Source organism: Opisthocomus hoazin, chromosome 10 (assembly GCF_030867145.1).
Source record: "Opisthocomus hoazin isolate bOpiHoa1 chromosome 10, bOpiHoa1.hap1, whole genome shotgun sequence".
NCBI lineage: Eukaryota > Metazoa > Chordata > Aves > Opisthocomiformes > Opisthocomidae > Opisthocomus > Opisthocomus hoazin.
Window position 1 is genome coordinate 18,211,536 of NC_134423.1, and position 20,886 is coordinate 18,232,421.

The window sequence follows — 20,886 nt, forward strand, 5'->3', positions numbered from 1 at the left end:
GCCACAATTGTTCTTGATGAGTATACTCAGTGTATTTGGAAAATCAAGGCTATCTTTCTGAAATATTATTTCTGTGCTCTAAAGGAATAAATATAAACAAATATTAATTTGAGAGCCAGAAATAAATCATCAGGGTCTACCAAGAGGTTCATAGATGACAAAGCCACCAGCATAAACCTGAAACGATAGAAAAGTGGTGGTGTTTATTACCATAGCAGAACACGATGCCAAGTTGTTCTATAAAGCGGTATTTTAGGGAGGCTTAATTAGATTTACACAGTGTTCAGAAATGCAGAATGCCATATGTTCCTATACCAGCATATGCTGTCTACCTGTACCTACAAGGGTCAAGACTGCCTATCATTAAGTGGCACTGAAACTTTTTATAATAGGTAATTTTAAAACTGCAAACAAGTATGAATTTTACATTCAGACAGAAAGAGCACCTCATTAGCAACACCCTAAAACTCACTTGAGCCTGATACAGTGCATAAGAAGCATGTGGATGCTCTCCGGGATCTGGTTCACTGGCTATGAAAGCATAGTCAGTTCTGCATTTACAAATGCAAACATTTTAATTTACAATATTATCATTAGACATGCAATAGAAATATTCTGCAACTAGATTCTCGAGCATAAAATGCTTACACAATATTCCTTTAGGCAAAATGATTACATTCAAATTCTCTCTCTGTTGTATGGTAGAAAATTGTTTTTCTTTTAGTAGGAGCACATAGTTACCAAATGGAATCTGATCATTCTATTTTCCAAATCAAGAAGCTGTACATTTTCTCCCAGCCATTAAAGTTGTTCCAGGAGAAAAAGGTGATCTCAAACACAAATAAAAACAATAGATAACAGTCCAAAAGAAAATTCCTCATGACAGATCTAGTGTCTTCACTACTCTTCTCCCCAAAGTCTGAATGCTCTTACTGGGAGACATGTCTGCAGATAAATCAGCAAAATAATGTATATGAACATATATAGTCTTCTCCAAGTAGTATTTGAGATGACTTTCATTATTATTTCTAACTTTAACAGGATGTGGCCTTAAATAGTACGTGGCCTACCCCTCAAATAGGGATTGCTCATTGTTAACAGGCAACATTTTGAAATGTAAATAGATATGGGTATGGGAGCAATGAAATCATAGATTTTATTTCCTGTGTAAATTACCTATGACTACCAGTATTGAATTCACTTTTTTATTACACCTGCCTTCAAATGCCTGGTTTTCAGTCATCAACAGCAAGGAAATTTGGTGGAAAAGGTACAGAAGAAAGCAAGAACAAAAAGAGGACAAGCCAAAGCCATGCTGACTTTTTCTGTATTTGAATTTCTAACATCAGTTTCAAAAATTATCTGGAAAGTTTCAGAGTACTGGTATTCATCAAGAGATGAAGGAGAAGAAACTTCAAAATACTATTTCAGTTGAGGTTGTCCATCAAAAATACAGCCATGCTGTATTGAGATAACCAACTACTGGGGCTATAGTCAAGAGGAAACACAAATGCTAAATCAGTGCTGCTTTATTTTGTAAGAAAAACAGTAAGAACAGCCCTCCCTTGGCACTAATAGCTCTTGAGAATTCATCTTATACAAAACCTTGAATTAATTTTGATACACAAAGCAGGAACAACTCCATCATTTTAAAGATGAACCTTTTTGTAAAAATGGCATACCATTTTACATCAAGTTATGAAAATAGAATACTATGCTCGTTAATACGTAACATAACTTGATCTAGATGTAAAGGCTTACGTAGTTAAAGAGAAGCTAAACATGAAAACCCCAGTATTGATGAAACTCAATGCACTAGTTCCTCCATATATAGTACAATATACAATAACACAGGGGGACTCTCAAGCTTAAGTAAGTCTTCTGTGCAAAGTTGTTGAAGGTCCTTGGAGGAAAAGCATTAAGAACGTATATCTTACAAATACATCCTCTACCTTTCTATTAGATGTACAGTTCAGTAATTCACAATGAGCTACATAAAGACACGTTCATTGCAATAGCAGATAGCGTCAATATATACTGCAATAAAAAGAAAACCACTTTTATGTGCCTTCATACTTCTTACTTTTTTTTAGGATGCACTGTAAAGAGATGGAGAAAATTAGATACATGTTCTGATTAATAATTCCATAGTATTGGCTTTCTATATGAAAAATTTTCTGTGTTTCTTCTTTAGAGGACTTCTTTGGAGTCCTCTGCTTTCCTACAGCTGCAGTAGGGGCAGAATATATTGCTTTCCACTGGCAAACTTTTCACTGGACAAATTAAGAATACATGATGGAGCTCTTGCATCCCCAGGCCTCTAGAACACAGCACCAATCAGCTTAAAGTGATCAGACAGCTACTTTAGTACAATGTAGTAACAACTTCTAATACCATTAAAAATGGTTTGCATAAATCATTTACATATACTATGGAAGTTTACTATAGCTGTTGCTGGTGTTCTATGATGATTTCTGTACTCCTGGAAAGTACAGACCTTGTGAAAGCCTGTTCTACCATCCCAATCCCATCTGGAAGAGTGGAAGTCATTCTGTTCCTTGCCACATATCGGTATCACAAGGATTACGATATGCAGTAGTGGTAATACCAGTAATAGTTTGTAAAATGCTTATAATATATTTTAATTCTGTTGCAAATGAGAAGAATTTCAATGATAGTCAGATGGACAAAAATGATAACAAAAATTTTAAACCAGGAATGGGAGTGAAACTGAGAATGAAAGCATGAAGGCTTGGAACTCATCACTTCCCTCTAGTACATTCTTGAGAGTAGAGTAGAAAACCAGAAATGATAATACTTACGTCATAGCTTGATAAATATATTCAATTCCATAGCGCATTGCAAATTCATCTACGATTTCTTGTGCAGCATCATCAAAGTACACCTTCCAGGCTTCATCACCTCTTACTTCAGGGATTTTTACACCACCATTAGATTTAACTTCCGTCAAGTAATGGAATAGATTCTAAATGTAAGAAATGTTTCAAATAGGAATTTTTGACTTTTAAGTGGCATTCTAAAAATATATCCTATATAATAGTCATGAATGTGTTCATTGTTAGTTGTTTGGGTTTTAATAAAATTTTTCTGAAGGCTGGCACTAACTAGTCATAATTTGGTAAACAAAAAATGCCAAGACTCTAAATGTCTTTTTTCATAATGGAACTCTGGTTGTGCAGTCTTGAGATTCAGCGCATTGATCGATCTCTTTGATACAAGGTCATGTCAGCTAACTGGCACAGAGAGACTGCGACATATAATTTTGCAGAAACTTTCTCTTCTTTATCATATGCCCTTGCTAATAAATTAAATTGTGATGTTACTGCGCGCACTACATAGTGCTCCAAATTTAATTGGATCTGTGACCAATAAATTTCAAATTCATTATTTAAGAACAGTAAGTTACAGGGAACCTATCAGAAACATTGCAGAAGCCTCTCAAGTGGTGAAAGGCATGCAATAGTTTAGGTTTAGCAACATCAGGACCAAAGCTAGTGTTGAATTTGATGTCAATGTCATAGAATGCTTCTCAGATTATCTAGCTCCATATGTATCCACAAACTGAGCAGCAGATTTGATTTCCTATTTTCAGAGACCAAGAAAATACCAAAATTTTGAAAATTTCATTTTGTTAATTAGCCCATAACTGTCTTGTGGATTATCTTAAAGCAACAGAATTTTGCCATTTACTTCACAGTTCAAAGCATTTGCAATATCAGGTCAAAATCTATGAGCACAAATGCCCTGAACATTCAGTTTTACAAATGGTGAACAATGGGATTTTCTGGATACATACTAGTGCTGAACTTTCAGCTGCACATTCTCTATCAGCTTTCAGAAAGTACCTGTACTTTTAGAACAGAACTGCAATGTGGATCACTGTTTGAGGGAAGAAGAATCAAATACAAAGAAGATCTTTCGAAAGACACAATGGTTTATCAGTGATGATTTTTTTTCAACATTGACAAAAGCAATCTAGACGATAGGAGAACCAAATGTTACATCGCCTGAGCTTCTCCAGCTTTTTCTTGCTCTCTCCAAAACATGAGTTAATGTAGCAGGAAAGAAGTTCTTTACAATTAATATATATATTTCTGTAATATACAGAAATGGTTGTATGTTCTTGATATTAGCAAGCATGTATGGAGCATCAAAATGCTAAAACAAAATACAGCGTGGGGAGAACTTGGCTGACTCTTCCTCTTCTTTTTCTAACTCCTACTGGCAGGAATGACCTGTCGGTGTTACTTTGTTCTGCCTTTGACTCTGAACTTCATATGCCATCAGCAATGCAAAATGAGAAATCTAAAACAAACTTGTCCTGAGGTGTAGCAGCAGTTATTTGTTTTGGTGTTCTAATGTTCTGCAGCACTTTTTTTCCTTATTCATACAGCAACTGAATAGTAATTTGTACATAGCATGCTGTCTTTAACTTCTCCAACATACCTCATGTAGACAGGTGTACTGCACATGGTAGGGAGCAACTTTCTCCTCTCCTTCTATTTCAACATTGATTTTCAATCTAATAGCACCAGAGACAGCTGATTTATCTGTTCGCTTTTCTGAAGAGCAGAAAAATCATATATTAGTAACTATCAAGAATACATATTTGTCATGTAAAAAGCTTTCATGAAACATTTTATCTTAATAAGAAAGTTTTTTAAAGCCAGAAAGTGCAGCTGTTGAGAACAAGAGAATCTTTTTTAATACCTCACATACGGTTCAGCTCATGAAGGAGAATTCAAATTGTGAAGAAAGACTCTTTCCTATTTCATCTGCCAAATTCAAACCAGGTTGCATAGTGTTTTATTTAACACTTTTCCCTTTCCAATAGAAATTATTTCTCTTTTCTATATGGTATCTGTACTAATTATTATTAATTTCCTTATTGATATTTTCCTTTAGTTATGAAGCCTTTAGCAACAACCTGAGCTACTATGTCTGAGAGAAATTCAAAATGTTCATAACAGAACTCAATTACAGTGCTAAGCTGAATCTTACAGAAGAAATGATATGAAGAACTTTGTTTACGCTGTCTGTACTAGTTCGTTTAGTTGCTGTTACTCATTGTGGAGTTATTGCTCTTCTTTGACTCCAATTTTCACTTTTCCTATCCACTTTCGCAGTGTAACTGAGTCAATAGGTATTACAATTTTTATGATTCTTTCACAAAGTGCTGTGATGTGAGAGGTGATGAACAATACAATTAAGAACAGTTGGTTTTCCACATATCCAATTGTTTTGAGTATTTCGCTCCTCTTTCTTCTGTATGATGTGACATACTGCAATTGTGCCAATGTGTCTATGTATCAGAATAAAATACACCATTCTTTATAGAATATTAGAATTATCACGAGCCATTTGCCAATATTTTTTTAGGTACTGATTATAAGTTTTTCATTCTAGATTCTTCCTTTTGCAGAGCACATAGATTCTCGATGTTATTATTAAACCGCTTTCAGTCAAATCCATTCAGCAAGATTTGTTCTAAAAATCCATTTCATAATAATTTATATCAGTTTAAGTGCCTGAAATTTTTGAAGGAATACAATTCAGAATTCATAATACCCTAATAATCCTACCTTTAAAAAAAAATTCATTAAAAGTAGGAAATAAAGCAAGGCTTTCCATTGTCAATAAGAAATCAAATAGATCCCCAATACTTCTATATATGTCACTGGGAAATTAAACACTAGACAGGGAAACAAGGACTGTTGATTAGGAAACAAATTCTTTACAATTTCAGAAAATTATGTCACATAATTCACCCGAAATTTTCACAGAGCAGGCAACCTAGATAAAAATATTACTATCACAGTTTTATTATCAAATATAGGACACCAACTTTTAAAGGGCTACTCCAGAACATTTAGTGCACTCGAAGAGACTTTTAGAATTAAATGACAGTTGTATGCTTAGATTTAGATAAAGGAAATATACTCTGAGACACATTTTCACTGATTTACTTCTAGCTTAAAGAATGATACGTCTTAAGACCTGTCCAGACAAGAAAGTGCAGTGATTATGGACAACAGAGAGCATTTTGAGCTTCAGCAGGCTGTCTTCAGTTTATGAGCCTGCATGTAAACACATTTGACACGTACAGAACAGAAAACTCAAGCAAGCAAGATTCAAAAAACAAAGATCATTAGGCCCAGAATAGTATATAAACGTTTTTTAAAAATATGTGATAAAATGAATGTGGACAACAAGCAAAATATTTGCTAGATTTTGCTATGTATCTTTGTAGAGGTATTTCTCAGAGATTGCTACTCTGAATGGACTAGTCTGAAATGTAGTGTTTTCTTACATAGTTTTAATTTTGCATTAAAATGAAATATTTTTTCTTTGATATTGTTGTGATTAGTCTGTTCTCTGTAACTGTCATAACTCTGGATCAAAACCAAGAATGTATCTCTCATTGTTGAATCAACCTGTAATATTTAAGATTTTAGAAGCTGCATATTAGTATGAAAGCTATATATTTTGAAGTCCCAAATCTATAGATGCTGAGATTCTACTTAAATTTATTTTAAAAAAATCATTAAGAATCATACCTAAATTATACCACACATCCATTTCTCCACTCAGTGTTCTTACTTCAATGATTGTTTGCCCAAGGAAGTCATCTGATTCCTTTTTGAAATGTTGTTTTACTCTAGATTTGATGTCATCATCTTCATCCCATACTCTCACTTTTATTCTATCTGTGGAGTTATGGCATTCACTGTAAAAAATAATAATAAGATACAAAATATGATTGATACATAACCTACATACATTTATACTACTGTCTAATTCATTGTTCTTGATTTCTGCACACTTGCTTAACTACATAAAGTGACAAAACACAAACAACCTGCTACATTCAGTAGAATAAAATGCCATACCACATGGACAAAACGACAATTACTATATATAAGAGAAAGTAAAGAGATTAACTTGACTGAATTATATATACATATAGATTGTATTTAGGAATGTCATGAACTCCTCATTAAAATTATTAATTTAAAATGTGTACTTCTTGATGCTACTATTGAACAAATATATTAGGAAATACACAGTTAGATCAGATTTATTCATTTGGGAATGCTATATAGTACACACTGTAGACCACAAAAGTAGTAGCCTAGAATGTTATAGTACAAAAGGTGAGAAAATAGTAAAGAATATTTCTAGTACATGGCAGGAAGTTTTTGAAAAAAAAACCTAATGAGTAAGCACAAACATTGCAACAAGACAGAGGCAATCATAAAAACCTAGGGAAACAAGTAGCTGCTTTCTTTAAAAGCTACGTTACTTCCCTCCAAGACCTCCATTCCCTGGTAAGGAGGAGGGACAGACTGCCTTATATTAAAAAATTTAATGCAATTTTAAGTGGCTTACTAACCTCTCATGAGTTGAGTGGATTTGAGAAGGTATTGAATGTATGAGAGAGTGAGGTAGTTTCACTTGCAACATGCAAAGGTCCCAGTGCATAAATTTTTTTACTCCCAGCTTCATCCTGCATATATTTGCACAGAAGCGGAAAAGAAGCTCTACATACATTCCTATACGCCACAATGAAGACTGTTTACTACAGGTCAGTATTGGCTCTTGGTGACTTCATTGGAATATCCTGACTTTGACTTCAGAAGCCAGTGCTAGCAAAAACTTTCTAACGACACTTAATGGCTAGTACAGATCTGGCATCAGATATAAGCCATGTCATAATCATGCATCTGTACTAGCCATTCTTTTTTGTTTTAATATATCCATCCAGTAATGCTACAAAAATATTTAAAGTATTATGAATCTTTGGTTATCTGTAAATATATCTTGAAAGCGTAGCACCAAATTTTCATCTTCAGCAAGGTCTTAGTCTCACACTAGATTAAGGGTTCTTACTTGAATTCTATTCCAAGCACTATCACTACTCAGAGATCTGTCTCAGCGTTTCCAGCATTAAAACAGTAATACTATAGCTTATCTCCCAACTGGCACCCCTCAGGGGTGTTCTAAGAATTAATTAGTGGTGGTAACGGGCTTTGGAAGTATAAAGTGCTTTAATCGGTATTACTACTGCCAAGGCCAATCAGTCACTAAAAATGGCATGCACAGCTTTTACTCTGCCTCACTGCGACATCATTCAGTACCACAGAAATGCTTGTGTCTGTCTGTATTCCAAATTTTAACATAGCAGATATCTCCAATAGCTAAAACCCACATTGTTCTGTGATTAGCAAAACTAATGAAGCCTAGTTTCCTTTCGTCTTATGACTGGCTTCCCGGACATCTAACAAACAGCAATTGCCTATTGAGTCTTCTCCCATAATGGGGATTTTCATAAATTATGCCTTCATATGGACTCCCTGGTGTCTATTAGGCCGTGAGCTCATGTTGAGGATGCTGCTAGGATCTCATCTGTCTGACCACCTGTTGTCATAGTACATGATGAACATAGTATTAGTGAATCTGTGAAATTTCTCTGACTGACCACAAAATTCAAAAGTTATTGGCAAGGATGTATAAAATATAGGAAGACACAGATGGATCAAACAAAAATCTTTGTCTTAAGAAACTAGGCCAAACCCAGAAACCATTTAATTTTCCTAAAATGTAGCCCTGAATTATTGCTTAACATTGTTAGAGTCCTGCATTTAGCTGTGCACCCAACAGAAATATTAAACAGGGGGTTTCTACAGTGGCATAGGAAGATCTGTTACTGGTGAGGCATTTATGTGATCCTCATCACCATATCTGTGCTGTTAGTAGAAATCTTGTTCCTGCTTTGCTTCTCAGGGAGATGCTGCGTATAAACAGTCATTACATGGTCCTTCAGTACAAACATCATATTTTTTTTCTTCCTGAGACAACACCAATTTCCTTCTGATTTACATTTAGCTGATTAAGGAATATTTCTTCAGATGGTCAGGATGACTGCAGTTTTCCCTGATATCTTCATTCGTCTCTCCCACATCTTTTTCGCATTTAAACTCAGGTCAGTGAAACATGGTGAGACCTATCACAACCAGTGGATTTACTCACATGTTCATCATTGTGTGTAATATTTAGCACTGAGTCAGCTCTGCTACATGTTTGTAACGCTCCTGTGCAAGACCCCAAAGCTAGCACAGATTTGTCATGAAAGAATGGAAGGGTGGATGAACATGTGTTTCTACTGGCCTGCCCTGTAGCATTGAGACTGCAGTGGGATTTACTACGAAAGTTACAGAGCTGTCTCTGCATGAGCCTACTTACCTGCACAACCTCTCAGAAACAGCACTATGTAATGAGATGCACATTCTGCTTTAGTCACTGATAACAGCTGCGCAGAATCTCTGTGGCTTTGCAAAAAGCGTTGCGTGGGATTCCTACTTCTGCTTACTCTGTCCAGGAAATTCAGCCCAGGAAATTCAAGATAAAGACAACATATACTATTTTCAATGTTTGTCTTCTAGCCACTCTGCTTTATATGCTCATTAAAAGTGTTCACTAAGTTATGCAACAGCAAGGTGAGAAATGAATTGTTCTTTAGCACACACAGAATGAAGATACCGATGCTTTTGAAAGCTGGAAAAGCTGCAGTATATTCAGACATGCTAGACAGAAGAGACAGTTTTAATAATTTAACAACAATCTGTTGATGCTACATTACTTCTGCATTTACAGAATGCTGCACAGATGTGAAAAAATTCTCACAGTATTCCTGCTTATTGTACTGGCTAGAGTAATAAAAAATGTAATAATAAACTATCTTTATTATAGTAGCCCTATGTAAATACAGTAGTAGGTGACCCGGCATGAACTGACTGTACACCTCATTTAAGATCTGCACCAGAGTTAAAATAACAGCTAATTGTTATCATGCTACTTTCAGTAAAGAAATAAACGCAAATGAATGAAGAAGCTAGCAAAGAATGTATGGAGACTAATTTCCCACTCTGTCAAAATGAAATATATTCATCATAACAGCATTCTTTCCTTGTAGTCTTCAGCAAAAACACTTACATCCACTAGCAAACATACTCTGAATAGTTAATCTAGGTAGAAAGGTTTTTTCCCCCAAAGAAGTGTCATTTCTATAACTCCAAGAAAATATTTTTTCCAATATAATACACTATCTTGGTGAAATTCTGTAAGCAATCAGCAGACAAATTAGGCTATGTCTGAGATGTAGAAAATGAACTTCACTGACAACCTTTGCAACACCTTTGCCTGCTCACTTCCAGTTTTGCACAATTTGTAGCTTACCATTTTTTTTTCTAAATCAACTTTTAACCAATCATTTCACAAATAAGCAGTCTAAAAATCAAAGATACACCACTTTTAATCAGAGCTCCAAAGAAGTGGAGAAAAATCTTTCCTGTCATAATAAGAGATAAATGGTCTTGTACTTCCCAAGTACTCAAACTAGTTCAAGAGTAGACAGCTAGTGGTAGAAAAGCTTTGAAGAACTTGTATTGTAATAGGAAATTTTTCAATGCCACAGGTGATGACCAGGTTATTTCTAAAAAAAGAAAGTGACAGAATAAACAAATGTTAAAAATGCCTATAAATGACTACAAATATCTTCAAGGTGGGTGTCAAGAGGATGGGGTCAGACTCTTTTCAGAGGTGCCCAGCGACAGGACAAGAGGCAATGGGCACAAACTGAAGCACAGGAAGTTCCAGCTGAACATGAGGAAGAACTTCTTCCCTCTGAGGGTGACGGAGCACTGGAACAGGCTGCCCAGGGAGGCTGTGGAGTCTCCTTCTCTGGAGATATTCAAGATCCGCCTGGACAAGGTCCTGTGCAGTCTGCTTTGGGTGACCCTGCTTTGGCAGGCGGGTTGGACTAGATGATCCCCAGAGGTCCCTTCCAACCCTGACCATTCTGTGAAAAAAGGGAAGTATTATACTATTCTTACTGTAGTTTTACAGCTGGGATAACGATTCACAGGCAGATTAAATCACTCTACAAGTATCTTTCTTACTTCTCTGTCATAGTGTCCATTCCTACTTTTCAAAACGTATTTAGCCTTTTTTTTTTCTCCAGAAGCACTAGCATGCATTTTTGTTCCCAACAGTGGTTACAAAAAAAATACCGAAGTGTGACGTAGTTTTCTTCTATAGACATTCTCTCTGCTCTCCAGTGAGGAATTCCAAGATCCAAACAATATTCACCTACATAATTATCCAGAAATGGCAAATCCAGAGCCAACATGACTTGCCAAAGTTCCAGAGAAGTCACTCAATTTGTTGATAGAAAAACTTGAAGATCTTTTAATTTTTTTTTCAATAGGCTATTTCAGCTGAAGACTGCCAGCCCGCCTGTGTAAGAGCACTTGCTGAAGAATCCCTGTGGTTTACTGTAATTGAAATACATAGCCTTTGTTTTTTGCTGTATTTTGTTTTCAGTTTCTTTCTCTAGTAGCTTCTATTTCTCTTCACACTGTTACAAAAGTACCTGAATTCTTTGTGGACATACACTCATAAAGGCACATAAAGAAAACATGATACATATCACTTCATGATACTAACCACAGATACACTTATTATTCATATAATTATTTCAGATAGATATTGCTTTTGTTGTAGATCATTACATACACCTTAGATGCCTTCCCCAAACTAAAGGAATAGATTTTGTGAGACAATATTTCGTTCTCTTAAGTGCTATATTCATTCAGTGAGTCAACATTGACTTAACTGGAAAATAGATAAAAATCAAGGTGCCGCTTGACTGCACGAACTATGTATGTGCAAAAGTAGTTCAAAATGTAGCACAGATTAAAAAAACACCTTAGCAACAATGACATTGCTTTTTGTAAACCCCTTTATAAAGAAGCATAAGGAATACATCTTGCATAGTAGGTAATGCACATAAACGCACTCAATTTTGTTCCCTTATACTAAAATATCTTCGATGCCATACAGTCTAGATAGGAAATGAAAGGTGACAACAGAGATTTTGTCCTAAGAGTATAAAGAAACCACACAGTCATGGAAGTCAGTAGTAGAATGAAATTCAGGAAACCATTTATTCCTGTTACTACCCTGATGTTTATTTTCACTGCCATTACTGCAGTAATGCAAACCAGAACCAGACACATCCATGGCATTGTTATGAGAAGTCTGTCCACTCTGTTCTTAAGTGTTCAGAGATAGCTCCATACTCTCTCAGGAAATCTATCTGCTCCAGTACATCATGGCCCCACTGCTGGCAAATTTTTTCTGAAGTCTGATTTAAGCCTCTCTAAAGGGAATTTGTGCCTACTACTTCATGTTCTACTGTAACAGTAAGGATGGAAACTAGATTATTCCTTTCCTCTTTGCAGGAGAAAGGATGTGTTTAAAGACATCCTTACCTCCACTACTTGTGTCTTCTTTAGCCTGGACAGTCCCAATTCTTTAACAGTGTGGTCACGGGCCATGCTTTCTGATAAAGTAAAATGAGACTAATTATGCCTTTTCTTGCATTAGTTTACTCTGTCATAACAAAAAGAGAGTTGTATAAAATTGACCTGTATTGACAGCAGTCTGAGAAAAAGATTCAGACCAAACATGCTGTACTGTGAAACTGAAGAACATTATTGCTGAAAAAACAATTTATCATTTGAATTGGTTCTTAGAGGTGTTCTGCTTTCTCGTTTTGGACCAAGGCTGTGAGATACAGTTACTTTAATTAGTAGGATGTCTCTCAGACTTGGCTGCTTATTGAAGAATTTTTAGAATGGATAAATCCAGTAAACTAAATTGCAAGTTTCCATTACCCAGTTGGTTTTGTGTAATATAATTCTCTGTTATATACTCTTGTTTATGAAACAATCCTTAAGCTGTTTCACCAATTCTCACAAGACTGTTTTTAGATATCACTGGAAACTGGAACACCATTTAAACAGTTAACAATTCTGTTGTCTTCATGTACAGTGAAGATTATACCTTTTACAAGTCAGTTCAGTTGATCAAGAATGTATAAAATGACAGTAGGAAAGGACTTCAGTAAGGTTGTCTTGTTGTATTTATTTCCTCTACATGGCTGCTTATAGTAGATATTGCTTTAAATGAATCCACAAATCACTTCTTTGCAGTATAAATAAACAGTGTGAGTGCTGCTCTTTAAGGTAATTCTAAGGAAAGAACATCCACAGCTGGATGCCTGAAATAGCTGCCAGAAATTCTCACTTCATCAGAAACTCTAGACTGAAATAACCAAAATATGAATCAGCTGAACAGCTTCTCCGACCAACACAGAGACTTTAACTATCATGGTCTCTAATCCACATCAATGCTGTTTGGTACTAGAGGATACTTTTTCCCCAGTATTATCTGCTAAAATATACAGCTGTAAGAATTCTCAGCAACATTCTAGTTTGTTTGAACAAACAGGTTTGGGGTATTTTATATCTGCTTTAATATTTTCAGTATCTCACCAGGAAATCAAGAATGTCAGAAATATATATTCTAACAGTTTAGTGATAACTATTATATTGGCCAGGTGGTAATCATAGTCTTAAAAAAACCACTTCTCATTAGTTTAATTTAAATAAATTAGATCAAATGATTTCATGCACTGAAAGGAGTAATAGATAGATATCCAATGAAGCTATTCATCAGAGCCGTGTGGTGGCGTAGTGACAGCCAAAACAGAATAAGTACTGCAAAATAATCACCCATTTATATGAAAGACTTCTGTATCATACAACTGTATCTGAGGTGTTAACGAGCAGCCAGAGGAAACATGATACCTGCAAAGTCTGCAAGGCAGTTTGGGGATGTGTGCTTATTTCACACCGCATATTGCAGCAATCAACCGCTGAAAATAACCAAGAAAAGCATGAGTGCACAAGAGTTTTACTATAGTGTATAGATCTAAAAGCCTGTACAATGCTGAAAAGTATACAGCCAAAATATCTTTTCATTGTAACTAAACAAAGTGCAGTCCCTTTTCCCATATCAGATGCCACACTCAAGCAGAAGAGAGGTGACAGCTGTAAGACTTATCCTTTGCTCTTGCATTGAAAAAACTCTCCTATCACAGATGTTTTATTGAAATAATAAAAACTGCTTTGTTATCTACTTTCCAGTAATGCCAGTAGAAAGAATCAAAGCCCTTACCACCTATATTACATTCCTTAAAGGAACATCTGCTGGCCTATTTACTTCTGTATATTGTGTACAAAAAATATACTTTTCAAAGAAAGATATATTCTTCCTCTCATAGTCTTGGTTTTTTTTTTTTACTGAGATGCATGCAGCTGTACGTAAGCTCTGCTTTAGTTAAGGTTTATGAGTTCCCATATTAAAACCTATGCTAGTATCCCCCCTTAGCAGAGGGTTACATTATGTTTTGTCAGAAACTTTCACTCCCTGCTTACCATACAATCGTCATAGGGTTATGTGGGATTCTGCAAACTAGAACACTGCCCTCGCTCTGTCTGTTATGGCAGAGCAAATGCACAGCGGTGAGCCAGTGTTTTTTCCAAGTCCTTGTTCTGGAACAGATGGGGAGATTTAAATGAATGTTTTGATATTAAACAAATATAAAAATAAATATTAAGTATATGGTTGTAAGACTTTGAGATATATTTTATTTCTGCAATTTATCATTTAGGAGTTACAATGATGATTAGCATTTTATTTTAAACAGAACTATCAAATATCACTAGTAGAACCTAATTTAAATGAAACTTCCTGAGTCAATGAAATAGTTATACTGATCTACTTTAGATTTAATCTTGTGGTTAAACATTTATAGCTTATTTAATACACTTTAGAAATTCTCATATACTTTCAATTGAAACCCAATGCATTAAGTAAGTCAGGGAGATAACTTTATTTTACAAAATACAAGTGCTATAAAAATGATTGAAAATGTATTCAGTTCAAAGCAGTTACTCTGGCGATTTAGGCTATAGTAGGATTTGGGGTTTTGTTATTAATGTTACTGCTAGAGCAGCAGATAATAGTAATACTTAGTACTGGATGAAAAAAACTTTCCAGGGATTTTATGGTAGCCCTGCTCACCTCTGAGAAAACACATTTAAAGCTTCATACCAGATTTACTGAATTGCTTTTCCAATTTTTGACACTGTGCAACTCATACAATTTAATGCAAGAAAGTCATTGATCTCCTACCTTTGGTGACTCTCAGTCATTCAATGAGGTATGACACTTCAGTTGTTACTTGAGTAACACAAATAACTTGAAAACATGATCTGTATAGGGAAAGCCTGTAACAATTTTCTAAGTGCATGTTTTCTCTGAATTAACTATTCATTTCTACTACCGGCCTTTCAATCTGTCAGAGGAATGGGCATACATTGTTTAATATAGTTAGATCACCTAAGTACCTTTTCCAGACATATTGAAGCGGCATCCTGGGTCACACCTCTCTCAAACTCACTAGTGAAATGGCAACCTCCTCAACAATAAGGTAGCAGATCTTAGTCAAAAAACAGGGAAGAGAGAACAGCTGTTGTGCTACATGATAAGAAGATAACTTCTGGTGTTACGACATTTCACCTTCTTGAAAAAAACAGAGCTCCATTTCAAATGCCCGAACCCTAACAGAAATAGTTTCCATGGTTTATGCAGACAGGAATAATGACAACTATTGTCCTCCTTATAGGAGCAAAAGAATTTAAGAAGAAACTAAAGAGTGTTACAACCTGAAGACAATTATTTTACGTTGTAGTGAGTCACTATTTTGAAATTGTTTGTTGCACACAGTGACTAGCTACAGATTTTGAATCTTGACTGGGCAGTCTGCAGGATCCTGAGCTGTTCTGCTGCTGCTTCATGAATTCAAGGTTGTTTATGAAAAATGACACATCATTTTTATCGTCGCTGATACAGGGTTTCATCAAGTTGTATCAAATTAACATCCAGTTTTGAATAGAGATTAGGCATAAGCATATGATACTTTTATAGCGTAGTACCAAAAGGTTAGGCTATTATTATGTGTCAACAGTTTGCATATATTCTCAGTAAAAATGCAAATAAAACCGTGTATTTAACAAACACTGAAATTGTACATACGTTTTTATTATTATAATTTCTTCTTTTCATAATTTACTATACAAGTATTTTCACACAGCTTCCATAAAACACCTACTAACCTCATATGATAGTACTGTGGTAGGTGCTTTTGGGATAGACTGGAACATTTCTGAAAAATTTTAAAAATCTGCCTAAATAAACAGTTCTCTTTGACTTAAAATTTTCCAAAGAAAATCCAGGGTTTATATTAGCCTTTTAGAATCCTTAATTGACTTCAAAAAAATAGTAGTATAAGCGCACACTATATACTGCAGCACACAGTAATCAAGCTGAGAGAAGAATAAATGCTGAAATACTTCTGCTACATGTAGAGGAATCACACTGAGCAAATTGATATTATTATCAGATTGGTCACATTCTCAGTCAGGAACGTGTTTTATCCTAAGGCAATATCATCAGGAAAGAAACGGTATGGTACCTGTGAGTTGGAATTTCCCATACTGAAACATATTTTTCCTGAAAGAAGTTCTAGGAGCATTGCCAGAACTAGAACTGGTGTGAAATCATATTCAAGCCTTAGTGAACGTATTACGGACTGAAACATCTACTTTGCCGTCAGGGTTGAACTTCTGTGACATGCTGACAACAAACTATACCATGTTCAGAGGCTGTGGCCAAAGAAAGGAGGATTGTACCATACTCTCCACATTCGACTTCTGGGCAACCCTCAGACTTGAAAAGAACAGACATTACAAAAAGCCCAGCCCAGAGCCCGAAGCATACCAGTTAATAACAAATTCCCCAGTTTCACCTAGGAGAAATGTAATGTTGAATAAAAAAAAATCATTTAACTTGCATGGTTAGTATCTGAGACATAGTAAGGCAAGCCTGCCGATGGCACCAAGCTGTGTGGTGTGGTCGACACGCTGGAGGGAAGGGATGCCATCCATAGGGACCTTGACAGGCACGACAGGTGGGCCCGTGCAAACCTCAGGAAGTTCAACAAGGCCAAGTGCAAGGTCCTGCACGTGGGTCAGGACAATCTCAAGCACGAATATAGGCTGGGCAGAGAATGGATTGAGAGCAGCCCTGGGGAGAAGGACTTGGGAGTACTGGTGGATGGGAAACTCAACATCACCTGGCAGTGTGCACTTGCAGCCCAGAAGGCCAACCGTACCCTGGGCTGCATCAAGTAAAGCATGGCCAGCAGGTCAAGGGAGGGGATTCTGCCACTGTGTTCTGCTCTGGTGGGACCCCACCTGGAGTCCTGCATCCAGCTCTGGAGTCCTCAGCACAGGAAAGACATGGACCTGTTGGAGCGGGTCTAGAGGAGGGCCACAAAAATGATGCGATGGATGGAACACCCCTCCTATGAGGAAAGGCTGAGAGAGTCAGGGTTGTTCAGCATGGAGAAGTCTCTGGGGAGAGACTTTCAGTACCTGAAGAAAGCTGCAAGAAAGCTGGAGAGGGACTTTCTACAAGGGCATGGAGTGACAGGACAAGGAGTAATGGCTTCAAGCTGAAAGAAGGTAGATTTAAATTAGATATAAGAAATAAATTATTTACTATGAGGGTTGTGAGGCACTGGAACAGGTTGCCCAGAGAAGTTGTGGATGCCCCCTTCCCTGGAAGTGTTCAAGGCCAGGCTGCATGGGGCTTTGAGCAACATGGTCTAGTGGAAGGGGTCCCTGCCCATGGCAGGGGGGTTGGAACTAGGTGATCTGTAAGGTCCCTTCCAACCCAAACCATTCTATGATTTGTAACGCCAGCATTTGGTATGTAAGGTCAAAGTCTGAAAACTGTTACTTATGTTCCCTAAAAAATTAGAATAAATAGATACCTCCAAATAGATCCCCCAAAAGACATAATTGAGCTGTATGACTACTATACAATAGTCACAGTAAAGTTCTATGCTCTCTCAATTCAGAACTTGCTAATTTATTAATGTTATGAATATACATAGTATAGACAACAAATATTTTCAGATTATGTAATTATTTCATTTGGTAGCATTATATTACCTAAATGCAAATTTAAAAGCAAGAAATAACAGTATCATCTATACTTACAAGTAGAATTTTTCGTCCCATACTGGATTCAAGTTTCCAAAAATAGTCTTTGTTCTGCGCTTGGTTTTGCCAACTTGCACAGTAACATATGGGTCACTTGAGCCAGTTTTATCCTTAGCCTGTAAGCCCTGAGCACAAAGAACTGCAAAAAAAGGAGAGAAATGTGCTTTAGCCCTCATAGCCTTCATTGTGAAGAAATGAATGAGACAGTGACAACAACAACAGGAAACAAAGCCCTGAAACTGAGGGCTCATGAAACAAAGCTTTCTGGATGAATTTTCCCAGCATCTGTTATTTTGGAGATAGACAAGGCTTGTCTAACTACCCTTCTGGACTCTATAAAATTTACAAATATGGTTTAATAAAGTAATAAATTTAAGTATTCACTACAGAGCACAACACAAATATTTTTCTTGCCATTCATAATTCAGATACTCTTCTTGAGCTTTGGTTTAATCGCATGGCAAGTAATATACTGTTGTATAACTTGTCTTGAGTCTAATAATTCCCTAAAATTTCCGTTCCTGCCCCCCAAATAAATAAGTAAAGATTTCCAAAATTTCTCCAAAGATCCAAACTAGAATTTCAGTAAAACCTCCAATTTTCAAAAATCTGCATTGTGGATTATGAAAGTAAACATGAGGGGCATGGTTATGATTTTGCTATTTCTTTTCCTCATGTAAGAGGTGAACCGTGAGGATTTTCAGAATACTTCCTATTCTATCACAGACACAGTGACATTTCAAATCAATTATCATTAACTATTTATGTATTTGTCAGCCCTTCTGGCAGATAGCGTGGGTGCATAGTTAATGTACACTCATTTTGTGGCAAATGTAGACACACACAATTTGATTTTCCATCATAATTCATAAAACTGGAAATCCCAGGAGAAATCAGAACTGTTAAACAGCAGCCTACCAAACCCAGAGAGCTGCAGCTAAAACATTGGCCATGGATCCTAGCATCAGCAGAGCTTGGTCTTACTTTTTTGCACATATTTAAAACATCTCAGTGGTAACATCTAGTTAACATTCTCTAATATCAATCATTTTGGGTAATGAAGCTCCCTCACTGTGCTCAGAAACATGATTACATAAAAACAGCACCTTCTTACTCAGCAGATCAGCTCCTGGTGTGAGTTCATTGATACCTGCTGACTTCAGTGAAAAAAGTAAGTTTCTGTTATTTTTGTTACACATCTCATTCCTGAAAAGACTAACTCTTAGGAATGAACTAGAAGATATTTTGTCTTCCCCACTCACTGTAGAACCAAAGGGAAGAAGAAGGCAAAGACATATCCTTCTCCTATTTATGCAAGAAAATGTCTTCCAGAATTGTTAACTGTTGTACTGGCTTGAATACCAGGCAATCTTGAGTATCCTTTAGACGTAGAACTAAAAGTAAGAATATGAATTAAATATTTTCCCTGACATACCTCTCCATGTCCCCAGTGCTCGGTGACAGTCCCAAAATTCAACAACCATTCTTTTGATTTTCATGCACTATCCCATAACCTTCAGAATGGCCTCCCTACTACTGTTCCCTATCAATATTGTGCTCCTCAGAAAGTCTGGATTCTCTTTCCTTCTTTCTCTGAGATCCAACAACGAGCTTAGGTTTGGCTCTAAGTTTCTTCACTTGGTGTGGGAAATTCTCTCATGAAGAGAGAATCTTGCATTCTTTCTTCAGGGTGTAATCAGCAAACTGAAGGAAATGTTCACTTGCATCCATTTGACACCTGTGAGGCCACACCAAGAGGAAATATTGTTTTTGCTCTTTGAAGCTCCCCAGTAAAAGAGACTGACAAACTGGAGAAAGTCCAATGGAGGGTTGCCAGTTTGGCTGGGGGACATGACATGTGAGAAAGGGCTAAGGGTTTTGAGTCTGCTTATCCTGGAGCAGAGGAAGGCTAAGAAAATATCAAGCTGCCTTCCTCTACCACCTAAAGAGCACATCACAGAGAAGATGAGCTCCTGGATGAGCCCATTTAGTTGAGGATGTCCCTGCTCATTGCAGGGGGGTCGGACTACATGGCGTTTAAAGGTCCCTTCCAACCCAAACCATTCTATGATTTTAGGAAGCTGGACTCTTCTCAAAGGCACACAGTGAAATAATAAGATGTAACATCTGCAAGCTGCAGCAGGAGAAATCCCAGCTGGATATAAGGAAAACAGACTTACAATGTGAGTGGCAAATAACTGAAACCGCTTTTCCATTAAGCAGGACAGGTTTCCCAGAAAGAACGGGGAATCTCCATCCTTGGAGAGGTTCTAATCTAGTCTGGACAAAGCCCTGAGCAAGTTAATCTAACTTTGGAGTTAATCCTGCTTTTCACAGAAAGTTTGGCTATACTGAAGAAATCCCTTTCAACATCACTTCCAGCAGAACGTTTGAATATACTGAAGAAATCCCTTCCAACATCACTTCCTAAATTATTATATAATTCATGTATTAGGTCATGATTCTGCAGAACTCAAATCAGCATGAGTTTTACTTGTAAAAAGAACCACCAAGCAACTCAGAAATGTAAGTGAATTTTGTACCAAAACTAGTAAATTAATGTTTACCCATCAGATAGAGAGTCTGAAAACATTTGCACATTTACTGAGTGACTTGATAAAATAATGCAATTATCTGCTTCGGGTATCCTAGTCACTTGTTTCCCAAAGAAAAGAGTAGTAAAGGACACTCCTGTATTTTTTTTAACAGTGTGCATATGCTTGACCTTACAGGGGATATATGGAAAATCTATTGTAAAATACGTTAGGAAAATTACTGTATGTACAGGTGTGAAATGTCAGGTACCAAGAACTGAATTAAGCATACC

At 36.5% G+C, this 20,886-nt stretch overlaps 1 protein-coding gene across 2 annotated transcripts in view; it reads right to left on the reverse strand.

Moving 5' to 3' along the window:
• UNC13C (unc-13 homolog C) overlaps nt 1-20,886 on the reverse strand; it is a 184,326-nt gene that overhangs the window by 106,335 nt on the left and 57,105 nt on the right. For both annotated transcript variants that reach the window (XM_009940223.2, XM_075431450.1), the window contains 4 exons: nt 18,057-18,198; nt 6,579-6,748; nt 4,468-4,583; nt 2,823-2,986 (listed from right to left, as the gene is read on the reverse strand). In XM_009940223.2, the coding sequence (XP_009938525.2) occupies nt 2,823-2,986; nt 4,468-4,583; nt 6,579-6,748; nt 18,057-18,198 (592 nt within the window). The remainder of the gene's footprint in view (nt 1-2,822; nt 2,987-4,467; nt 4,584-6,578; nt 6,749-18,056; nt 18,199-20,886) is intronic.